We start from the raw sequence: 16,559 nt of genomic DNA, 5'->3' as shown, positions 1-16,559 counted from the left end.
TGTGAAAGGATGAGTTGCAGCTGGAGATAGTTGATTTGATGATCAGGTCATTTGGGGGAATCCATTAGCTAAGGAATAGTATATGGCACTGGGTTCTGGCTACGGATGGGGAAGCTTTTATGTATTTGTGCAGTTGGAAAGAGCAAGGATCCATAGTGGGGAATAAAAATATACAAAAGTATGTAAACATATGTGAAAATATCACAAAAAACAAACAAGATTAGGTATATTGAAAGAACATAAGTATAGTGAAAAGTTAGGTGAAAAATGAAATAAAATTTATGTGAAAACAGGTTGAGGTCAGAGTGAAAATGGAAATAAAAATAAATAGAAAATATCATAACGAAGTGGAGTGTAGGTTGTTAGGTGATGTGTGCAGAGAGATGGTGCTGCAGATACTATTTTGGGTGTGGGCAGTGAGCTACTTGCATGAACAAGGGGAAAGGCTGTTAGTACAAGATACAAGGAGGTACACTTGGTTCAGCCAGTACCAGGAAACTGTGTGTGGGTGAAGAGAGGCAGTGGAATCAATTTGAAGGTCCAGGAATTGTTATATCCATGGGAAGAATGTGGGGTACAAGATGCTGCAGTTACAGCATTCGGGAACATATAATGATGTGTTGGGCTCGGATGAGAAGGTTGATACAGGATGTCTCACAAGTCAAGAGTTTTACAGGGTGTGTGGTAGCAATTTGTAAGGTGATAAGGAAATATACGAAGATAGGGAAAGATGAGTATAGACACTGAGAAATACAATGTGACAGAGAACAGTAACAAAGGTAAACAGAACTGGGTTGTAGGAGGATCCACAAGGAAAATCAAACAGTAGATAATCGCAGGTGGAAAGACAACAGTATGGAAAGGATAGATTTCTGCTCACCAATTATAGGAGGTGTTGAATAGCACATAGCCACAGTGAAAAAAGACTGCTAGATATTATAATCTATCATACTAATTCCTTAAACAGATTAGGCAAAACAAAATACACACACAATTACAGATGCACAACTCACACACCCATGACTACTGTCATCAACGAGCAGTGTGGCTGAAATGTGTCTGTGATGAATAGCAATCTTTACTGGGGTAGACAGGTAGGAGTGGTACAGAAGAGGTGTGGGGTGGGAAGGGAAGATAGTAGGATAGGTGGGGGAAGTTGCTAATATTTTCTGTGGGCATGTGCAAGGACATGATGTGGACAGGATGGAACAGCTGCTAGGTGGTCTTGTTGTTATTGAACACTCATCTTCCAAATGTCTGACTCCAAGCCTGCAACCTCCTTCCTGGTCACTGACTGAGATGCAAGACATGTCTGATACATCCTCCCACTGCTACTACTCTAGTTCTGTCATAGATAGAGACATGGACTGAGATACTAGACCTGTCTGATACATCATGTCACTACCGTTACTCCAGTTCTGCCACAGACATTGCCAACCAAAAGAATGATAGAGTTATCTGTGAAAGAAGCCATGAGATCTACCAACTTAGCTGCTAGCTACTGAGTTGCTGAGGACTGCCCAGTCACTGAGCATGATGCCCAATATGATGTGCTTGATTTCAGTACTCCTGGAAGGACTGTCATGTCTATTCTTCCCACCAACATCAGTTTTAGTGGTTGTGCAGATGGAAACTCTCCCTGCAAGAAATTCTCCCTGCAAGATATTCTTTGTTTCCATAACCCCACTGGCCTCAACCTTTGCTAGTCTATGTCATCCACCTACCTATCCCCATCCCTGCTCTCACACAAGCTCTACATGTGCCTTCTGTCCACAAGCACAGCTACATAGTCATTTCCCCCTCTTTACGTTTCTCCTCTCTCCTTTGGTTTCCCTCTCCCTCCCCCCTTCCCCCCAAGCACAGATGAACCTAGCAGCCCATCTGTTCTGTTTGCATCAGATCACTGTAAACCCCCACATACTGCACTAGGATCTCCTCTAACCCATCTCTTCTTCTTCTTGCTCCCAATGTTTGCCTCATAGCTAACATTGCTTTAATAGACCTAGATACAAGACCTGTCACATACATCCTCCCACCACCACCTGCTTCAGTCCGGGCATAAGTGTCACCTATCTCATCAAAGGTAGGGTTACCTGCGAAACCAGTCATGTGAGCTACAAGCTAAGCTGCAACCACTGCACTGCATTTTATGAGGGCATGACAGCCAACAAGCTGTCTGTCTGCATGAATGGCTGCCAACAAACTGTGGACAAGATGCAGCTGGACCACCCAGATGCAGAACACGCTGTCAAACACAATTTGCTTCACTTCAGTGACTGCTCCACAGCCTGTGCCATATGGAGTCTTCCTACCAACACCAACTTTTTTGAATTGTGCAGCTGGAAACTCTCTCTGGAATATATCCTATTTTCCTGTAACTGCCCTGTCATGAACCATCACTAGTCCCTGTCCTCCACCCACCTACCCCCACCCCTACTCCCACTCCAGCTCTACACAGCCTTCTATTCCACCAACACACCCACTAGTCTCCCTCCTATCTTCCCATCATCTACTTTTCCTTTTCCCATGCCACTCCCCCTCAAACTGTCCAACCCCTACCCCCTCCTCTTTACATCTCTGGATGCTCCCAAAAGCAGCACTACTAACTCCCTCACCCTTATCTTGCTATCCCTTCCACTCCGTGCTCCTCCTTACCACCAGAACTCAGATTGCTTCTCCCATGAGGCGCAGTTGCTCACAGTCTGGCGTTAGTGGCCAGAGACAGTGTCATGTGTGCAAATGAGTTGTGCTTGCATGTCAGTTTGTGTGTGTTTTCTACATTAAAAGGAGGTCTTTTGTCTGAAATCTGACATAGTTGTGCCTGTCTGCAACTCAACAACTCCCACATGATGAGTAGCAACCTGTCATTGTCACAATATTGTTGTTATTTCATTCTGATTTTTCCATTATCTGAAGAACTTAATCTGACAGCTTATGATGTCTAACAATCCCCTCTCCCCTTTTTCTTCCAGTGTACTTGTGTGCCTCTCGACACATCCTTTAAGTGGAGGACAGCTGTCCATCCTTTTCACATTGTTGTTATTCCATCCCATTGTTTCCATTATTTCAGTTTATTTAAAACCTACACAGCAATAAACTGTAAGTTTTATGCCTTTATTATTGCTGACTAGGCAATATCTTAAGGGAAAAAAATAGTACACTTCTCTGAATTTTTAGTGTTTATAAGTATTGCCTGTGTTTCTTCTTGTATTGTTTAGTTGTTAGTGTCCCTCGTTACTGTCTCAGAGATTCAGGGTGCAGTTTCTGTAGGCTATTTCTGGTTCATGTGGAGAGGAAAAGTCAGGAAGAGCTTATCTCAGCTTCTTGCGGCCAAATGAGTAGCTACTTGAATAAATAAGCAAAGACTTTGGCATAAAAGGAACTGAAATTTTCAGCAAACTGATAACAGTTCTTGTTGTTGTTGTTGTAGTCTTCAGTCCTGATACTGGTTTGATGCAGCTCTCCATGCTACTCTATTCTGCGCAAACTTCTTCATATTCAAGGAAATACTGCAATCTACATCCTTCTGAATCTGTTTTGTGTATTCATGACTTGGTATCTCTCTAAGAGTTTTACCCTCCACACTTCCCTCCAATACTGGATTCATTATACCTTGATGCCTCAGAACATGTCCTAACAACCGATCTCCTTTTCTAGTCAAGTTGTGCCACAAATTCCTCTTTTCCCCAATTCTGTTCAGTACCTCCTCATTAGTTACGTGATCTACCCACCTAATCTTCAGCATTCTTCTGTAGCACCACATTTCAAAAGCTTCTATTCTCTTCTTGTCTAAACTGTTTATCATCCATGTTTCACTTCCATACATGGCTACACTCCATACAAATACTTCCAGAAACGACTTCCTGGCACTTAAATCTTCACTCGATGTTAACAAATTTCTCTTCTTCAGAAATGCTTTTCTCGCCATTACCAGTCTACATTTTATATCTTCCCTAAATCTACCATCATCAGTTATTTTGCTCCCCAAGTAGCAAAAGCCATCTACAACTTTTTTTTTCAGCTGATAACTACTTGAGTATAATTGTTTGTTTATTTGTTGTGTTTATGCTCCGGTTTATTACTTCATCAGATTTCTCAGTTTTCCATGTGTACTTTCATATTCTTAGAATAGAATAGAATATTTTTATTAGCCTTTCAGTATTTTTCATACAATTGGCTTCGTCAGAGTTTACAAAGGGCTTTAGTTTCAGTACGATATTCAAATAGTTACAGAAAGGGAGAAAAGGAACTAAAGACCTTTCCTTCAGAATTATGTAAAACAATATTTTATACTGTAATTAAATACACACATAAAAAAGAATCACAGTAAATAACTAGCTTATATAATATCAAAACATTTTCTTCATAACTTAGGTTAAACATATATTTTGATGATTAGTTTCTAAGAATTCTTCAGTTGTATAGAATTCGTTGTTTTTTATCCAGGTTTGCAATGTATTCTTATATTTATTTAGTGGTACTGTACGAGCTGAGCATGGTATCTTATTGAAAAATTTTATACTTAAATACTTATAGTTATTATGGACTACAGCAAGAGGAAGGCAAGTCCAGCAGGTGACTGTGTCTTCTACTGTGTGCATGCACATCACATCTCATGTTCAATTTCTTCAGATTTTCTCTGGCATGTATTAGACAGTTATATATGTACATGCTTGGCACTGCCATTATGCCAAGAGATTTAAAATAATTTCTGCAGGACTCTCTGGGTTCTAACCCCTCCATGCACCTGATTGCTTTCTTCTGCCATCTGAAAATACATGCAGCCCTTGGGGAGTTTCCCCACAGCAATATTCCATATTGCAGTTGGGAATGAAAAAAAGCATAGTTTGAGTGGAGTAGCAATTGCTTGCTCCCACTGTTTCTTATTTATTTATTTCTTGTTCCATAGTTCCAGTTAGTGAGTCAATCACAAGGATACGGAACGTGTCAAATTGTACAGGTTTCAATTTAAACTTACAATAAATACAAGGGCAATTCAATGCCAAATTGTACATAGTTTAAGTAAGATATACTATAAATACAGTAACAGATACAATGTCAGCTAGATAACATAACAACCATTTAACAGAAAAAGGAGTTTCAAATAAAGGTTAAAGATAAGAGCACAAAGTTAAATCAGATATTAGGCCTACGAGAGTAAATACAGGTACAGCCAATTTGTTGTTACAAAAAGTGTGCTAATCCCCAAATGCACAATAAAATCAATTGAACTCCTTCTAGACACAATAAATTTAGTGATGGTATACATTTTCTTTCAGATATTCATCCACAATATAAAAAGATTTCTCTGTCAGGTAATCTGTGAGAACTTGTTTAAATTTCGGCAGTTCTGTATGAACACATTTGATATGTAGTAGTAGAGCACTGAACAGCTTAATGCTGGAGTAGTAAACTCCTTTTCTACCAGGGTGAGAAGTTTCATTTCAAAAATGTAGATTGTTTTTGTTTCTGGTGTTATAACCATGGAATTTACTGTTGTCTTGGTAGATAGAATAATTTTTGCACACAAAGGTCAGCAAGGAAAAAATATATGTGAGGCAGTTGTTAGGATACCTATCTTCCGAAACAAGTGCCTGCAAGGGTGTCTTTGGTGGACCCCACACATTATTCTGATTTGCTTTCTTTGGATGGTGAAAACATTTTTTGCAAGTGGTTGGCTCCCTCAGAATATGGTAGCATATGACATCAATGAGTGGAAGTAGCCAAAGTAAGCAACCTTAGTGGTGTCAACTTCAGCCACTGAAGAAATTATCCATAACGCAAATGTTGCCGAGCTAAGTTTTTTACATAGATGAAGAATGTGAACTGACCAATTACATTTACTGTCTATGTGAGCACCCAGTAATTTTGTATCTTCAACTTACTGTATTGGTTGATCTCTACATTTTATGTTAATTTCATCGGGATTACTTTTTGATGTATGAAACCTCATATAATGACTTTTATTTGCATTGAGTGAGAGACCATTTGAGGAGAACCAATTTAAGATGTCATTAATAACAGTATTTGTAGTTTGTTCAAGATCATGATCAATCAAATCTTCAATTAGAATTGTGGTATCATCGGCAAACAGGGTAAATTTGCTGTTTGTCTCAGAACAAAGAGGAAGATCATTAATAAAGATGAGGAAAAGCAGTGGGTCCAAAACGGAGCCTTGAGGCACACCACACATTATCGTGCCCCATTCAGATGAGGCAGGTTCTCCAGAAGAGCCATTTAGCATTACAGTCTGCTTCCGATCCTGTAGATATGATTGTAGACACAAGCCAACGGTACCACCTAAACCATAGTATTCTGCCTTTTTCAAAAGAATTTGGTGGTTTACACAGTCAAAGACTTCCTTAAGATCACAAAAAATACTTAATTTATACAATAAGAAAAGTACTCGTGCTAGTTTACTACATAGATAATTGGTGTGTTCCCATGAGAGCTTTTGGTCTATGATTAGCCCAAGTAATTTCACTGTTTTGTTTCCTATTTTAGTTACTTTGAGATTAAATATTATTTCTTCTGTTTTTGTTTGATGTATGCACAGCTGGTTAGCCTGGCACCAGTAATTAGCCATTTGCATCATTTCTCTATTTTTGTCCAGTACACTCTGTAAGTTCTCTCCTGTACTTATTAATGTCATATCGTCAGCATATAGTATGTTCTTACACGGTATGTAATTCATTAACATAGACAATGAACAGAAAAGGTCCAAGAACAGAGCCTTAGGGTATTCCTCTTTCTATAGGGAGTATTTCTGACCTCTACTTATTTGCGTATACAAGTTGTAACCTATTGCTTCAATAAGATCTGAATATTCAGAGTGTGTCATCTTCAATGCCATAGTATTTTAACTTTTTGATGAGTATGTCATGTGACACCGAGTCAAAAGCTTTACTTAGGTCAATAAGTGTTCCAGACATTGATACCCTTTTTTCATACCCTTTGTAAACATTGCTTACCAAAGCTTCTACTGCTTTTACAGTTGATAGGTGTGACCTGAAGCCAAACTGTTGTTCATTTAAAATTTTGTTGGTTTCAAAATACCTGTATATCTGCTTATGCACACAATTTTCTACTAACTTGGATATGATTGGTGCTATTGAAATGGGTCTGTAGTTATTTGGGAGGTTTCTTTCACCTTTTTTATACACAGGCAATGTAACTGTGAGCTTAAGACAGTCAAGGAATATTCCTTCATCAAGTACACTGTTTGATAGTGAAAGAAGTGGCATTTCAATTTCTTTTGCTATACATTTAATGATGAGATTACTGAGTCCATAATAATCTTCCGTTTTGGAATTACTTAATTTGTTTATTGACTTATGAATATCATTTAATGTGATTCGGGTCCAAGTGAACTTCTCACTTCTTGTCTGTTTTGCACAAGTGAGCAATGCTTCTGCATCAGAGGCAGAATTGATGGGTGGGGTGGTGATGCTATTTACAAAATATTCATTCAGAATATTGCAGTCAATAGGGATACTCCTTTCTTTATTGGTATTATTTATTTCCCTTTTAATGACAGTCCAGGCAGCTTTACATTTATTTTTAGAATTTAAAATATATTCATCATTTGCACAGTACTTAGCATTTTTTTATTTCTAATCTGTAAAGGATTCTCATTTTAGTATAATTTTCCTTGTCCCTATCACTGTTATGAGATTTCTCTTTCATAATCATTAGTAGTATTCTGAGTTTGTTAAGTTGTGGGGTGTACCACTTGTTAGTATTTTGTTGCTTATGAGTAATATTACTCTGGTACCTTTTGGTTACCACAGGGCATGTCATTTCTACTATATGCTCAATCTCTGTCAGGAAAATGGAAAACCATTTATTAATTGTTTTCTTGTTATCCATTACATGAGTCCAATGGATTTCTTGTAACTGGTTTATCATTTTGTTTACATTGGATTCACCAAGAATTCTATATGTCACTTGTCTATCTGTAGAACTGAAGGCTAACTTTTCTATTTGAAGCCATAGCCCTGCATGATCTGATATTCCTAATTCTATTACATCTACATCTACATGACTACTCTGCAATTCACATTTAAGTGCTTGGCAGAGGGTTCATCGAACCACAATCATACTATCTCTCTACTATTCCACTCCCGAACAGTGCGTGGGAAAAACATCACATTGTATGGAGTCTCTTTGTACATTGCTAATTATGTTATCAAGGCATGCGTTCAGTCTAGCGGGTTTTTCATTGAGACAGTAATAGTTTAATGAGTTTAGAGTGTTAATCATAGGAATTACATTTTTTTTTCTTTTTCCCTTATATCTATGTTAATATCACCTACAATTACAATTCTATGCTGTTTATATTTTGACAACAACAATATTAAAGTATAAATTTTTTCTATAAATACTATCTCATCAGAGCCTGGGATTTGATAGATTGAGACAATTACAGTTTTCTGTTCGTGCATTACCACACTGGCTACTTCTATTGTAGCGTCAAGGCATATTCTACTAAGGTCTATAACTGAGTAATGCAATTCAAGCTCACTTCTGGCATATATTGAGACCGCACCATGTGTAATACTTTTTCTGCAGTAGCTTGTAACTAACGAATATCCAAGAGGAGCACACAAGTCTATTTCAGTGTCTTTCATCCAGTGTTCATTGATGCACAGAACACTGCTGTTAATTTTATCAAGCCAGTATTGTAATTAATTGAGATTGTACATTTATATGAAGGAGGAGGAAACTGTCACTGCCTCATAATGGTATTCTACTTTCACAGAACCTTCTGTATTCATTTATTTTCGCTACATAATCTAGGGTTTCACAATTGTCTGAATGAATTAGACTTCTACAGTTTCCACTCAATGTGGTATCTAACTTTCCTTCATCTATAATATCGTTTTCTCTAAAAAGGAAGTGTACAGTCATGCTCTGTGGGACTGTCTTTTAAGACAAGGCTGCTGTGTGCTCGCATTTCATTTACAACTTTGTTTATCTCCTGACACAAAAATGTTTTCCCATGGTAATTTAGATGCTCACCATGCTCAGTGTGCAAATTTCTTTCAAGTCTGCTAATATCCACTACATAACATTTAGCATAAATGGAACATAGTTTTTGATTTTAATATTTGTTTTACGAATCTCTTTGTTAACACATGAATTATAGATCAAGTCATGTCTATGAGGTATTGTCACAACAATAGTGTTTTCCACCTTACTTACATCTAAAAAAAAATTCAAACCTGTTATACACTTTTTGGCTTCATTATGTGCTGCATCATTTGCACCAGTCACACAAACAACAAAGTCACTGTCCCTTCTTGTATTCCTGTGTTCTGAGATGCCTTCAACAATATTTTCAGTCCTCGCACCAGGTTTTACGATGCCAGTTGCACGAAGATCCATATTCACATCCTGTAGAATATTTGCTAGCTTTCTTCCATGGCTGTCCACTAGAAAGAGCACAATGTGTTTCTTTGTTTGCTGTTTCTGGCTGTTGTCGATGTTTTTGCAGCTCCTTAAAATGTTTTTATCTTCATGTTGGATGGCTTGTTCACTCTCAATGTTTATGGGGCTGCTGCTGCTTTCTGATAACACACTGAACTTGTTTGTGCACACAAGATTAGGTTTATTCCATGTATTTCGTTGTGAGCAAGGCACTTTTTTAGTCACTTTGTTTGGCATTACACAAGAAATAGTTTTTGAATTGTTACACATCTTAGGCCACTGTTTTCACTTTGAAGGGCATTTGAGTTAGGTCTATGTACGCAGTTTTGACCGTTACTTTCACTGGCACTTGTGTTTGGCCTATTTACGCAATTTTGACTATTACTTTCACTGGAATGCGTGTTTAAGTTGTTTATGCTCTTTTGGCGTTTACTGCTCGCAACCAATGTTTTTAACTCACGGTTTTCATTCTCAAGTTTAGTGATATCTCATCTCAGTATATCGGCAACTAGCTGAAGACTTTTTAATTGTTCATTTAACTTTTCGATTTCTCCTTTACTGTTATTACAAACACTATTTTTTACAACGTAGTTGTAGCTTTTTGTGTCATTAATATTACTCACTTCTGCACTTGACACACTTTCCCTTAAATATTGTACAGCTTCCCAATCCGTTGTAGTTCCTACCTCTTTCGTCAGCTGAACATGTAAGGCAGACTCACATGCTTCACAACAAAACTTAATTCGCTCTTTTGAATTTCTCACGAGATGTATTTCACTGTTGCTTAGACCAACACAATCACTGTGAAACTGTTTTCTACACCATAATCCACAGATCATGAATATTTCCGTGGTTTTTATTAATTTATTGGACTTAAGACATGATTTACTCTTGTCACTAGCCACCATCTTCAAAGCCTTCTTGCTAAAGTTTTGAATGAATTTTTGATCCCTTTGTCAAAATATTCTTGATATTATTGTTTATGGTAATTACATATTAAACTGCTTGTTTACTGATGGAATATGACACTGAAAGAAATGGAAGAGTGTAGTTCTTAACTTTCAAAGTTGTATTAATCCTAAATTACTGTAATATTATTGTTTGTTCTTCCTACTTACAGGCCCATAGAGCTTTCCAGCTGAAAAGCAATAGGGAGAACAAAGTATTGCAAAGAAAGTTGAAAAGTCTGGCAAAATTTTGGCAAAATGATGCTGCTAACATCCCAAAATCATATGCAACAGATTCAGATGAAAATCACAATATGTTGAATGACCAAAACTCATCTGCATCACAGAACACAACATTGACTTCATGCACTTTTGATGCAACAGCTAAAGATACTCTGGGAGCATCTACTGTTGACACTGGAACAACTGAAGTTGTACAATTAAATAATAAGAATATGTCTGCTGAAACTGAAAATGAGAATCATTCTTCTACTGAAAATGAGGTGTGTATAGTAATTATTTTTTTCTTCTCAGTTGATCATATTTATGAAAACCATTTTTCCCTACATTTATTAATCATTAGTTAACATTTGGAACGAGTGAATTCTTACATTTTTACTGTTCGTCATTATCTAACAATTACTTACAGTAGCTCATTGACAGTAAAGATCTGGAATTAGGTATTAGCTTTTAGCATATTTTTAGTTTTGAGTTGCTTCCTGCCTGTTGTGTCTTTTCCAATCTTGGTTTTAAAAATAGGGTGTTTATGTCCTGGGACAACCAGGTAATCCAGAATAAACCTGGGAATTTTTTTGTCTGGAGGAAACCAGAAATTCTTAGAATGCTCTTAATATACACTGTCATTTGCTGGTGAGGTAACATGATATGAGCTATGATTGGCTGGCAAAAGCACATTGCAGTGTTGATTTCCGTGCTTTAGAAAATAATGTGCCATGTTTGATGGAATTCATATTTATACTTTTATAAATTTTTACTTTTTGTACTTTTTATAACATGAAAATATGCAGCATACAAGTTGCTACAAATCAAAGGTCTTTCCAAAATGCATTATTTTTTTGCTGCAGGTTTTTTTTTGTTAAGGTGCTGGGAAGTTCTATGCTGGTGTATAAAACCTTTAACATTCAAAGGACTGATACATTTTACAGGTCTCTGAGAAAGTATATTGTCATATAATACAAAGAATGTGTATTTATATCCTGTAAAAAGTGTGTTTTTAACTGGGAAACCTGAGAAAAATTTGAGAATTTTGTTTTTCCTTGTCTGCGTATACACCCTGTTGTAAGAGTCAACGATACTATCTTTTTTGATAGTTTGTAAGTAGACACTCTTACTAGATTCAAATAAAGTTTGAAAATTTGTGTGTTAAAATACTGTCCATAAGGAAATAATACATGTAAAATCATATTATTATTACAAAAATCATGAAATAAACAAATAAAGATGTATCTTAGGATAATGTTGAAATTAATTAGATTTCATTTAAGTTACTTACATATGCATATAATTTAAGAACATAATAGGAAATACCAATTGAAGTCAAATTAGAGAACTGACAAACTTTCATTTACTCATTTACACAAGGACAAGCTACATAGAAAATAAATATATGCTGCTGACCATTAAAACTGCAATTTGAGGTATGATAGCAAACAACATTTTATTTGTTGTGTGTGTACAGTGTAGCTGAAAGAATACATGATCAAATTTGTTGATGATTTGAAGGGATGTAGGGTGTGAAATTTTGTATGCAGAGCTTCCAGTTTTGCCAGAAAGAATGATTGTAACCCAGATGAGTGTCACGTCACACTTGCCTTGGATGACTGATATGAGTATGTAATTCCATACTGCTTCAGATCTATGACAGGAATCATCAATTGTAGCAATTGGCAAGTAGCATTGTGCCAGTCTGGCAGTAAGCTATGATCAAATGTTTTCAGTTGGGGAGAGATTTGAAGAATGTGCTAGCCATGCCAATGGTCAATCCGTCTGTATCGAAACAGCTCAGGACAGATGGGGCAATGTGTTGTCATGAGTTGTCTTGTTGAAAGACATCATCATAGAAACCTTGAAGGCAGGGTGCAGCAACTGGCCTTAACCCATCAGAAATACATCAACTGGTGCCCAAATTACTGGCTATGTGAACCACAGGTGATTTTGCTGTGTATCCAGTGGCACTCTGTACCATCATACCAGGTGCTCAACCTATGTGATGATGACGAATGCAGTCTGGTGGAGTTCATTTACCTCAAAGCCTCCACACACATATACATGTATTGAATGCTGTGCACTGTAACAGCAGTAATCTGAAGAAAAAAAAGTTTGGTGTCACTCCTGCACTCATTGTTGTTGTTTGGTACACAAGTGTTAGTGGATCATTCTCTGTTGCCACACTAAGGAAACAGCAACAGTGGTTATCATGCTGACAGCATGTGGTGTTCCTGATGCTGTTGTTCTCTCCACATGGATACTTACCTTGCCACAAACAATCCCACTTCCTGACTCGAGGTACATGATGTGGACATAAGATCCTGCACTGAGGTGACCTGAGTCATGGGGTATCTCCTAATACCATGTCAGACCTCTTTTTGCCTGATGTAGTGCAGCAAGTCATGTCGTACGAACTCAATAAATTGACGGAAGTCCCACACAGAAATATTGAGCCATGCTGCCTCTATAGCCATCCATAATTGCAAAAAAATGTTGCCAGTGTAGGGTTTTGTGCACGAACTGACCTCTCGATTATGTCCCGTAAATGTTTGATGGGATCCATGTTGGGCAATCTGGGTGGCCAGGTCATTTGCTTTAATTGTCCAGAATGTTCTTGAAACCAGTCATGAACAGTTGTGGCACAATGACATGATGTATTGTCCTGCATATGTTGTTTGGGAACATGAAGTCCATGAATGGCTACAGATGGTTTCCAAGTTGCCGAACATAATAATTTCCAGCCCATGATTGGTTCAGTTGGACCAGAGGACCTAGTCCGTTCCATGTAAACACAGCCCGCACCACTACAGAGTCATCACCAACTTGCACAGCTCGTTCTTGACAACTGGGGTCCACAGCTTCAAGGGATAGTGCCACAAACCTTACCATCAGCTCTCACCAACTGAAATTGAGACTCATCTGATCAGGCCATGGTTTATGAGTCATATAGGATCAAACTGATATGGTCACAAGTCCAGGAGAGGCACTGCAGCAATGTGGTGCTGTTAGTAAAGGAATTCACGTCAGCTGTCTGGTGCCATAGCCCAAGAATGCCAAATTTCACCCAGCTACCCTGATGGGTATGTTCGTCATACATCCTACATTTATTTTTGTGGTTATTTTACGTTGTGTTGCTTTTCTGTTAGCACTGACAACTTTATACAAATGTGTTACTCTCGGTCATTAATTAAAGGTCGTCAGCCACCGTGTTGTCCATGGCGAGAGGTAATGCCTGAGAAATGGTATTTTCAGCCTACTCTTGACACAGTGGATCTTAGAATTTTGAGTTCCCTAATGATGTTCGAAACGGAATGTCCCATGTGTCTAGCTCCAACTAACACTCCATGTTCAGGGTCTGTTAATTACCATTGTACCATTCCATGTTCAGAGTTTGTTAATTCCCACTGTGCATCAATAATTATGTCAGACACCTTTTCACATGAAACATCTGAGTACAAGTGATAGCTCTGCCAGTGCACTGCCCTTTTATAACTTGTGTATGTGATACTGCTGCCATATGTATACATTCATATTACTATCCCATGACTTTTGTCATGTCAGTGTATGTCTGACCTTGTGGGTGCTAGTCAAATTGAGGCATTGGTATGGTCTTCCTGAATCCATTGATTCCATACTCACAGTGTGCAGTAAGGTTCCAGAACAATAAACCATTGTCTCAACAGACCACAACTCTACTTTTGTTGAATTTGATATGTATTTGTTGACATTTCTCCTTCTTACAGAAAGTAAATCATCTGATTGAAAAAGCCACTATACATTCCTTCCTTGTACACAGAATGTAAGTGGTGCCACTCCTATCTATAAAACAGCAAGGTGAACCATCTACATGACCATAATGGGAAGTAACTAGATCATGTGACTTGATACAGTTATGTTTTAATTCAGAGCAGCATGCATTGTCAGCTTGAAGTATGAGCACAAAAAATGATAACAGAAAATACCTTTGTAGGAATCCATGACAACTTGCTGTTAATGTCATTAATTTTACCGACAACTGAAATAATAAAGATATGATATTGATAGAATAAAAATCTGCTTTCTCTATCAATATTCATCAACATGTTCCTCAGTTATGGATGTTTTGATAATCAAATAAAGGTATGATAGTGCTGACAGAGAAGACAATGGAAGTTACAAGCAAATATTGACAAACACAACAATCGTATGGATATATCATCAGTTGACTGTCACACATACTCCCACATGTACCACACAGAAATCATGATTCCTAGCATTGAAAGCAACTGAAAGAGTTGGAAACAAATAAATCACTATGTCCACATGGAATTGCAGGCAATGGCCTTGCCACAGAGGATACACCGGTTCCCGTTAGATCACTGAAGTTAAGCACTGTCGGGCGTGGCCAGCACTTGGATGGGTGACCATCCAGCCTCCACGCGCTGTTGCCATTTTTGGGGGTGCACTCAGCCTCGTGATGCCAATTGAGGAGCTACTCGACCATATAGTAGTGGCTCCAGTAAAAGAAAACCATCATAACGACCGGGAGAGCGGTATGCTGACCACACGCCCCTCCTATCCACATCCTCAACTGAGGATGACATGGCGGTTGGATGGTCCCAATGGGCCACTTGTAGGCTGAAGAAGGAGTGCTTTTACATGGAATTGCAATTTGCTTTTGCAGATAGTACTCTCCAGCATTGGTCCCTTACTTAGCTTTCATTTATCATGAATCTGTTGCCAGGTGCAAACTCCCAAACAACTGCTAAAAATGTATGTGGCTCCCATATGGAAGAAGGATAAAAGATAGACCCGCAAAAATAGAGATCAGTATCTTTAATGTCTACTTTCTGCAAAATTCTTGTTGAAATAAAATAAATTTTCTTGAGAAATAAAAACTTCTTTATACAAATTGGCATGGATGTAGAAAGCATCACTCATATGAAATGTAGCTCACCTTTTTTTGTGTGATATTCTATGAACAATTGGTGAAGGGCAATAGGCAGATTGTATATTCCTAGATTTCTAGAAAGCATAAGACACAGTGCCTCATTGCAATTAATGAAAATCCAAGTGCATGAAATAGATTCTCTTGTCATTGATGGCATGTGTACAGGTTGTCATCAGAAGTGTCCCAGGTAAACAATAGGAGTGCTCTTGTTCACTAGACAGGGTGAGTTGTGTAACTAAGTAAGTAAGTAACACCACTTTTATTTCGTGAATAGCTCCAGGTATCAAAACGAGGTTTTCTGCAATTGATATTATGCTGAGGGGCATGTTGTATTTTTGTGTGGATAATGCTCTGAACTATGGTATATACTGAGATATTTAAACAAATAGGGATTTTTAAAAAATATAACAGTATACTTTTCATAACTACTATCAGAAGCTCTTGGAAACATCACCAAGCAGAGCTCCCATGCCAGGATCCATCATTATATGCAGTGAGACAGGCCTGTGCTACTAAAATTAACCCTCATTACCTATTTGACGTAGATGCATGGCCGGCTATTATTTTTGTGTATGTAATTATGGCATATGCTAGCTTCTAGTGTATCAGATGGCACTTAAGTAAACTGTTTCAAATTTGTGTACATTTCCAGGTTTTGTGGAATTGACTACAGTTTTGCCTGTCAGGTTTCCATTTAAACCCTCCCCCTTGCTGCTTACTTATCAAAGCAAAAACAAAAATGTCAGTCATTCATACTCCATAATGATAAACAGCCCTATTCAGAGAGAAAAAGCAACACCTGTATTTCCAATTGCCATTTGAGATATAGATGAGCAGGTGAAAGTATAGTGCATGATATGTTATTGCGTGCTGTGGTGATTCGGCAGTGCATGTAATCTGGCATAGTTGGGGATTCATGATAGACTGCCTCTTTCAGTGCTCCCCATAGAAAGAAATCAATAGGACTGAAATTATGGAACCTGCCTAGCCATTGTCCTACAGCATTCCATCCTATCCACAGGGTG

General features: G+C 37.9%; 1 protein-coding gene and 1 pseudogene across 1 annotated transcript in view; both read left to right on the top strand.

Annotated features, from left to right (window-relative positions):
* Positions 1 to 16,559, top strand: part of LOC126336333 (uncharacterized) — a 257,872-nt gene that overhangs the window by 111,074 nt on the left and 130,239 nt on the right. The window contains exon 6 of the mRNA XM_049999896.1: positions 10,550 to 10,879. Coding sequence (XP_049855853.1) covers positions 10,550 to 10,879 — 330 coding nt within the window. The remainder of the gene's footprint in view (positions 1 to 10,549; positions 10,880 to 16,559) is intronic.
* LOC126337310 (5S ribosomal RNA) lies at positions 14,918 to 15,034 on the top strand (annotated as a pseudogene).

This window comes from Schistocerca gregaria, chromosome 2, assembly GCF_023897955.1.
Source record: "Schistocerca gregaria isolate iqSchGreg1 chromosome 2, iqSchGreg1.2, whole genome shotgun sequence".
NCBI classification, from domain to species: domain Eukaryota; kingdom Metazoa; phylum Arthropoda; class Insecta; order Orthoptera; family Acrididae; genus Schistocerca; species Schistocerca gregaria.
The sequence above is the reverse complement of the archived record's forward strand: the minus strand, read 5'-3'. Positions and strand labels throughout refer to the sequence as shown.